The sequence below is a fragment of the Carassius carassius genome, chromosome 28, assembly GCF_963082965.1.
Source record: "Carassius carassius chromosome 28, fCarCar2.1, whole genome shotgun sequence".
NCBI classification, from domain to species: domain Eukaryota; kingdom Metazoa; phylum Chordata; class Actinopteri; order Cypriniformes; family Cyprinidae; genus Carassius; species Carassius carassius.
In genome coordinates, this window is record NC_081782.1 from 19,813,360 (window position 1) to 19,822,447 (window position 9,088).

A 9,088-nucleotide genomic window follows, 5' to 3' on the forward strand; every position below is an offset into this window, starting at 1 on the left:
TGAGTAACAAATAATTGATTATATATTATCTTACTCATAAACAGACTCACGGATCTGATGAATAATTCAGTGATTCAATCATAAGTGATTCAGATTGCTGGTGCATAAGCACTATTTCAGTTTGACAACACACTTTGTATTGCAGCATAATGCTCATGTTTTATTCATGGTTAATTCTTTTTTACAATGCTGATTAAATTTCTGACCCATATAATGACATCATCATCTGACAATCGAGTCCTTCATCAAATCAACAGAAATGGCAAAGTGTTTTGTGAGAGCTAAAGGTTCTGAATCAGAAGGAATGAATCGATCAATGTGACAAATATCTTTGTTTATTGTCTCAGGTGATGTACCTACCGGAAACTTTCATTTAAAACGATGTCTATCACTGTTCTCTTGAGGAAAACGCCTTAAAATATAGCTTACATCAAATGATACACTAGAGTGTGAAAGAGATTCGTTTTACTGTTTGTGGAAAGCGTGCTGTGTTCATTTGATTGACCTCCTCTGTTCCTTAAAGGGATATCCGTCATTTATTCATTGGCTTGCCGTTCCAAACCTGAATGACTTTCTCTCTTCTGTGGAACACAAGATGGATATTTTGAATAATGTACTAGTCACTATTTTTATGGATAAGATGGATAAGAACTGATCAAAGGAAACTAAAGGCCTACTTTGCAGTGCTGATAAGCTCTATTTAAGCACACAAACTATGTACATTTTTGCTGTTCACAAAGGAGAAACATCAGTTGTAGTTAGATCATGTGTTCGGACCACAAAGGATGTGGTAACAGTTTCAGACACTGATAATTAACCACCACATAATGTGGAACGAAACGATATAGCGCTTCCCTGATGGCAGCAAAGAAATTTTGAGTCATGAGAGATCCGAAGTCCATATAAGATCTTCTGTATCTTGGAATGTCTGCCTTTCCCTTAAAGTATATTTATGTATTCTGTTATTACCGAGAAAACAAACTTTGCTGTGTCTTCATGCTCAGTTATGTGGTACCTGTCCATAGTATTTACCTACACAGGTAAGCACAAATTCATGATTTCAGTTAAGCATAGCATTTTATTTACTTTTTGAATGTAATATGCACTCATTTGGTTGACAGTATATGGAACCCGTGGTTGTGTGATAACCAGTCCAGACCAGAAAGCTAATGCTGGGACAGATGTCCATTTGTCGTGTAATTTCTGGCAATGTCCTGGACCTCTGGACGTCATGTCTCTTAGTGTAGAGTGGGAATTCAAGGTAGGCGTATTTTTTTAGATAGCCTATAGACACACACAGATATATTTTACACTTTTTATGCAAGCTTGTATATTATTGTTATATTATAATATTATTATTATTAAACTTCTGATACTTTTTGTATTTTTTAAACACAGGATATCTCCTCTGAGCCAAAAATAATCATCTACTACATCAGAAACCAAACTGTACCACTTCCTGGTGTGTTTTTTCAGGGAGATGTCAAATTAGGGAGTTTTGATATACATCTCCCATCTGTGACCCATGAGAACAATGGAACTTATTTATGTAGATTGCGTCTCAATGGCATTTTTCACAAGAACCAGACACAGCTCATTGTGCAGTCAGGTAGAAAACCCTTCTCTTTTTTTCCCACAGTTTATTTAATGTTTATTTGTCACTCATTACTCAGTGTGGATCAGTTGTTCATGCAACAAAAAGTTACTGGACAAAGGGATAATATTATTCAGCCATTAAATTGGCACCTTAAATGAGTCCCAAGTGACAGTAAAGACATTTACAAAGTTATAAAATATTTTAATTGTCATAGTTTTTTCTGATGAGTAAAATTTATCTTCAATTTCAATGAAATTATTGTGGATCAAACTGTTGCTGGTCAAACTGGAGCCTCATGCAGAGTTGTGTGAGTTTTCTTCATTTCTGAAAGAAATGGAAAGACTTAAGTGTTTACTGTTTAGTTATGCTGGACATTTAAAAGAGTTAAGCAACTCTGTGTGTGTGTGTGTGTGTGTGTGTGTGTGTGTGTGTGTGTGTGTGTGTGTGTGTGTGTGTGTGTGCGTGTGTGTGCGTGTGTGTGTGTGTGTGTGTGTGTGTGTGTGTGTGTGTGTGTGTGTGTGTGTGTGTGCATGTTCTGTGATCGTATGACTTGGGGACACAGCTAATGACCATATATAGACTTTGTAAATGATGTGTTTAATTTATTTTAATAAAACATAATAACCTGTATAGTAATTTTTCACATGCTTAATGTACAATATGCAGCATGCAGATTTAATTAAGTATAAATACTTGTGTTTGCTTTAATTAAACTGAGCAAACATCTAAAATATATTTCTATTTGACACTGAAGAGTTGAGTAATGACATTGAGTAATGAAAATTCAGTTATTGAGTGTTCTTTGTATTTAAATTTTGTGTTCAGTAGCTAAAGACTAAATGAAAAAAATAATAACAATAAATAACAATAATAATTTAAACTTCAACTTCTATAGCATATCCAGCATACAGTAAACACCTGTCAGAGTTGATAAACTATGAATGTTTTGAAGGTTTCTTTGTGGATTAGATTGTATAAGAGCTCCAAGCTCAGATCTCTTCTTTGTTTTCTTCAGCACTGACCAGGAGAAACAGTCTAGATGTTAATCATCTGCAGAAACATCCTCCCTGGTTGCTGCCTCTGGCATCTGTGGCATCAGTGGCTGGGGTTGTGTTACTAACTGGTACAGTGTTTTTGGGGAGGAAAGCTTACAGATCATCCCAGAGAGAAAACAACTCAAAGTAAGTCATTGTCAGTTCACAGAGAGAAATAGCAGCTTGTAGTGCATTTTTCTGGCTTCATGTTCTGCTTTATTTTATAATAGGGGAAATATGGAAGAGGTTAAAACCAGCACTGACGAAAAGGGAATGACATGCAAGGTAGCACATCTATGCAACTTCCTTCTTCGTATCTGCTCTCATTTCTTCTCTTTGCTTTCTGTAGAATCAAATATTGTGTTTCTGTTGCTCATTGGTAGTGCATTGCATTAGCAGTGCACAAGGTTGTGGGTTCAATTCCCAAGGAACATACATACTGGTAAAAAAAAAATTGTATAACCTGAATGCACTGTAAGTTGCTTTGGATAAAAGTGTCTGCTAAATGCATGAATCTAAAATCTACATTTTCTTTGATTTACATTCATTTTGTTTAAATTAAGAAAACAGTGGTTGAGGTTTTATTCTTAAACGTATAAATGGGTTGTTGCCTGGGTCTCGAAGATGACTTGCGTCGTTTCTCAGGTGGGATTCAGCATGCCTGACCTTGCAGACGTGAACAGTCCTCCCAGCAGTCCAGATAACATCTATATTACCATGGTAAGATGGCATGAAAGCAAAATATGAAATAAACTTAATAAAGGGAATATTTTGAGTTATGAAATGTTCTGTTAGTGTTAAGTGAGAGTAGGTTTTGCATGAGTTTGAACTTCCCTTGTGAAAAAAAAGAATTTGCATAATTGCATTGATGCTTGTTGTGCACTTTAATTCTTAAAACTGTATTTTTAAAAACCTGTTTTGCAAATAATAGCATTTTAATTAACTAAAAGTCCACTTAAGTGTACTCTATGAAATACATTTTCATGTTTCTTAACACACTTCAGTACATTTTATGTTATTTTAAAAATGGACTTTAAATATTATTTTCAAATTAAATATTTAAGTGTACTCTAAATTAAGCTTTGATGTGCTGAATAGCATGTAAAGTATGTAAAGTTAAATTATGAATATTCAGGTATTACATAGCATGGAAGTTACTAAATTGCAGATTCTCCATTGCAGATGTGCAAAAGCAAACATATTTCAAAAGAGGTGGCATTTCATTTCAATGGACTACATAATTATGAAATTACATAAATTTGTAAAACTCTTTTTTTAAACCCTTATACAAATATTAATGCACCATTGCATTAAATATATTTTTAATAGACTGAGTGTATATGCAATTTTGGTCATACTTTATTTTAGGGTACAATTCTCACTATTAACTAACCATTAACTATGACTTTTTCCTCAATTAACTCCTTTTGCATTTGCTGCTTATTAATAGTTTATAAGGTAGTTGTTAAGTTTAGGGTATTGGGTAGGATTATGGATGTCATGCATTTTATGTACTTTATAAGCACTAATAAACAGCCAATATGTTAATAATAGACATGCTAATAAGCAACTACTTATTAGTGTGAATTGGACCCTATACTGAAGTGTTACCGCAATTTTCAGTTGATTAATAACAGACGTCATACTGTAAAATGTAATGTGGACATTAATACACCTTAATTCTATTCTTAATGACATGCATCTTCATTATTGTAAGTGAAATATGTACATTGCCCTCCACTATTATTGACACACTTGGTAAAAATGATTAAAGGCGGCTGTGAAAATAAATCTGCATTGTTTATCCTTTTGATCTTTCATTCAAAAAGTTCACACAATTCTAAACTTTCAATGAAGTAAAACTGTGAAATATGTTTTCATGTTGGTCACACTTATTGGCACCCAATTATTGCAACATCCTTTTCCCAAGATAATAGCTCTGAGTTTTCTTCTATGATGCCTGACGAGTTTGAATAATTTCTGATAAGAGATCAGAGACAATTCCTTCATACATAATCTCTCCAGATCCTTTAGATTCACAGCTCCATGTTGGTGCTTCTTCTCTTCAGTTCCCTCAACTCATCCAAAAAGCAGACAACCATTATAAGATTTTTAACAGAGGCAGTCAGGTTTAGGTTTATCTTTTGGTATCTAATTGAATTTATTATGCCATGTGTCTGAACATACAACCCGAATTCTGGAAAAGTTGGGACGTTTTTTAAATTTTAATAAAATGAAAACTAAAGGAATTTCAAATCACATGAGCCAATATTTTATTCACAATAGAACATAGATAACATAGCAAATGTTTAAACTGAGAAATTTTACACGTTTATCCACTTAATTAGCTCATTTAAAATTTAATGCCTGCTACAGGTCTCAAAAAAGTTGGCACGGGGGCAACAAATGGCTAAAAAAGCAAGCAGTTTTGAAAAGATTCAGCTGGGAGAACATCTAGTGATTAATTAAGTTAATTGATATCAGGTCTGTAACATGATTAGCTATAAAAGCTTTGTCTTAGAGAAACAGAGTCTCTCAGAAGTAAAGATGGGCAGAGGCTCTCCAATCTGTGAAAGACTGCGTAAAAAAATTGTGCAAAACTTTAAAAACAATGTTCCTCAACGTCAAATTGCAAAGGCTTTGCAAATCTCATCATCTACAGTGCATAACATCATCAAAAGATTCAGAGAAACTGGAGAAATCTCTGTGCGTAAGGGACAAGGCCGGAGACCTTTAGTGGATGCCCGTGGTCTTCGGGCTCTCAGACGACACTGCATCACTCATCGGCATGATTGTGTCAATGACATTACTAAATGGGCCCAGGAATACTTTCAGAAACCACTGTCGGTAAACACAATCCGCCGTGCCATCAGCAGATGCCAACTAAAGCTCTATCATGCAAAAAGGAAGCCATATGTGAACATGGTCCAGAAGCGCCGTCGTGTCCTGTGGGCCAAGGCTCATTTATAATGGACTATTTCAAAGTGGAATAGTGTTTTATGGTCAGACGAGTCCAAATTTGACATTCTTGTTGGAAATCACGGACGCCGTGTCCTCCGGGCTAAAGAGGAGGGAGACCTTCCAGCATGTTATCAGCGTTCAGTTCAAAAGCCAGCATCTCTGATGGTATGGGGGTGCATAAGTGCATACGGTATGGACAGCTTGCATGTTTTGGAAGGCTCTGTGAATGCTGAAAGGTATATAAAGGTTTTAGAGCAACATATGCTTCCCTCCAAACAACGTCTATTTCAGGGAAGGCCTTGTTTATTTCAGCAGGACAATGCAAAACCACATACTGCAGCTATAACAACAGCATGGCTTCATCGTAGAAGAGTCCGGGTGCTAACCTGGCCTGCCTGCAGTCCAGATCTTTCACCTATAGAGAACATTTGGCGCATCATTAAACGAAAAATACGTCAAAGATGACCACGAACTCTTCAGCAGCTGGAAATCTATATAAGGCAAGAATGGGACCAAATTCCAACAGCAAAACTCCAGCAACTCATAGCCTCAATGCCCAGACGTCTTCAAACTGTTTTGAAAAGAAAAGGAGATGCTACACCATGGTAAACATGCCCCATCCCAACTATTTTGAGACCTGTAGCAGAAATCAAAATTGAAATGAGCTCATTTTGTGCATAAAATTGTAAACTTTCTCAGTTTAAACATTTGCTATGTTATCTATGTTCTATTGTGAATAAAATATTGTCTCATGTGATTTGAAAGTCTTTTAGTTTTCATTTTATTCAAATTTAAAAAACGTCCCAACTTTTCCGGAATTCGGGTTGTACATGTCCAGAACCTCCGGCAGTAACATTAAAGATCCAGCAGTATATTTAACCCTGTACATAGGGTACTTTTTATCCCTGTTTGTATTTAACCCATCTGGTGGGTTTGCTGCTCAAAAGCTCTTTTTATTTATTTTTTTGTTTGTTTCATCTGACCACAGAAGCCAGTGCCACTTGAAGTTCCAGTTGTGTTTGAAAACTGCTAGAGTTTTTTTTTTTTGTTAGTTTTTTTTTGGGGGGGGTGAGCAAGGCGTTTTTTTTCTTGAAACCCTCATGAACAACATGTGGTGATGTAGGGGCTCTTTGATTATCTTTTTTAAAGACTTTCTGACCCAAGTCCCAACTAATCTCTGCAATTCTCCAGCTGTAATCCTTGGAGAGTCTTTGGCCACTCAAACTATCCTCACTGTGCATTAGGACGATATAGACACACGTCCTCTTCAAGGCAGATTTGTAACATCTTTAGTTGATTAGAATGGGTATTTTCATTGCTTTAGCTCTTTTCTTACAGACATTTTCTATCGTGTGAAGCTCAAAAATCTTATTCTGCACATCAGAGCTTTGGTTTTACTCCTTGTGATGGATGATTAAGGGGTATTTGACCTTTATGGTCCTCATATTTATAATCCTGTGGAACAGGAAGCTATATCTGGACAATTTCAGGCTCCTAGTCACCATGGTGTACTAAAAAAAAATAACTATCAATGGAAATACATTTATTTTGATATTTTACTCAAAATAATTTCAATGCATGGCAATAATTGTGACCATGATGCATAGGAGAAAAACAATTAGTTCATCATGTGACCCCCACCCCCCACCTTCAATTGTTTTACTTAATGATACGTTAGAATTTTGTGCATTTATTTTAATGAAAAATCAAAAGGATAAACAATGCAGATTTATTTTCACAGCTGCCTTTGCTCATATTTACCAAGGGTGCTGATAATAGTGGAGGGCACTCTATATGCATACATCCCTTCATGTGTAAACTGATTATTAACCATTTATCACAGAAAAAAATACAATAAATCAAATGTTCACAATATGTAAAATGGCTTTTGTTTGTGTGTATTCTCAATCGCTGGAAGCAGCATGGTTTCCCATTCGCACCAGACGCTCCTGTAACAGCTGGACGCAACAGATGTCTTCCCTCTGATTGGCAGCCGAAGGATGAGGAACCTGTATATGTCCGCTGCCACCAAGATTTATCAATCAGATCATGAAGCTTAAAAGATGAGCCACAGGATAACTGATTAAATTAGTGAGAGTAAGCATTATATAATCCCCAAACAGACTGGTTTGTTTACTCTTTTTCAGTACTAAACAGATGACTGTACATTATCTTTTATAATAAATCTGTTTCTAAAATAAATAACCGTCTTTCCTCATGCACCTCTTTCATCATCTACCAGATGTCAACAGTGGTCAATATAGTTCAGTTGCACTTTATTGTGAGCTTAATAACCCCTGGACTTGTCCCTCTATCTTCTCAATGACTTCTCATCAGCATGAAATTGCCACTTCTTCTGTCTCACTGTCTCTGAAGAGGCAAACTAAATTCCCCTGCAGTGGAGAAGTGGTTTTGAGCATTGTACACTTAAGTATTCATGCCAACTGTCCTTTGAGATTTGAGCAACCACTGACCAAGATTTGTATAAATCGTAATAAAACTAGTGGCTAACCATTACTGGAATCAAGGCACACTCTCAACGAATGTGCTCTCGTTTCACTAATCAGCAGTGTTGGGAAGGTTACTTTGGAAATGTAATAGGTTACAGATTACAAGTTACCCTGTTTAAAATGTAATAGTAGTGTAACTTTTTCAATTACTTTATTAAAGTAATGTAACTAATTACTTTTGAGTACTTTTTGATTACTTTTCTAAATTTGTGAAATTAAAGAATAATAAATAAAAGCATATACATCAACTTAAATACAGTTATCTAAAAAGCATGTGACGTATTCTGTGTAATAAACTCCTAAACATTGGTGTTTTTTTGAAACTGCTGTCTCTGTATATGATGATAGTTTTCTCAAAATAAGTAAAATGCACTTGAAGTGACACAGAGCATTTCTAGAAATTATGTTTATGTGCTCGTGTACTCCTATATTGAGGCAGCAGAAGTTGAAAACACTGCGAGCTTCAGTAGGCCTATGTGTAGTAAATGAAACCATGTCTTTGCCATTAATTTACAGGAGGGGCGGACTGGGAAAAAAAATTCAGACTGAAAAATTCAAACTCATACAAACAAATTCATGGACAAAACTATTTTTTGTATGGACCTGACATAAAAAAGGTTTAAATCTTTAATTTGGGGACATGCAAAATAATTAAAAGTTCTCTCCTGAACTGCACCTTCACTTCCATTTTTCTCTTCAGTCTCTTTATTTTGCCCTGTTATCCATCTCTCTCATGACTTTAATACTCAAGATTGAACAAAACTATACTTTACAATACAATACTCTACAATACTACAATATCTTTATAGAAAAATCCTAATACTGTACACGAGTCATGTTTTTCCCTTACAAAAAATTACCATGCTTTTATTAGCCTATATAAAAGTAAAATAACCTTGTTTTTTTTGCAAATGGATTTGTATTTATTTTTAAATAAATACATTGGTAAAATAATTTTACATTTTTGGTTATCACATTTAAACAAT

General features: G+C 35.2%; 1 protein-coding gene and 1 long non-coding RNA gene across 2 annotated transcripts; one reads left to right on the top strand and one right to left on the bottom strand.

The window, feature by feature from the left end:
* Window positions 1–734: 734 nt before the first annotated feature.
* Window positions 735–7,610, top strand: LOC132108459 (uncharacterized). Its single transcript, XM_059515167.1, has 6 exons — window positions 735–1,040; window positions 1,122–1,261; window positions 1,399–1,609; window positions 2,613–2,778; window positions 3,277–3,351; window positions 7,514–7,610. Exons 1-5 carry the CDS (start codon window positions 953–955, stop codon window positions 3,308–3,310), a joined length of 639 nt encoding a protein of 212 aa, XP_059371150.1. The 5' UTR covers window positions 735–952; the 3' UTR covers window positions 3,311–3,351; window positions 7,514–7,610.
* Window positions 3,773–7,210, bottom strand: LOC132108458 (uncharacterized). The gene is made up of 3 exons (XR_009424447.1): window positions 6,447–7,210; window positions 4,232–4,808; window positions 3,773–3,961 (listed from the first exon to the last, which is right to left on the bottom strand). It is a non-coding gene; the product is annotated as an uncharacterized LOC132108458 (long non-coding RNA).
* Window positions 7,611–9,088: the final 1,478 nt, after the last annotated feature.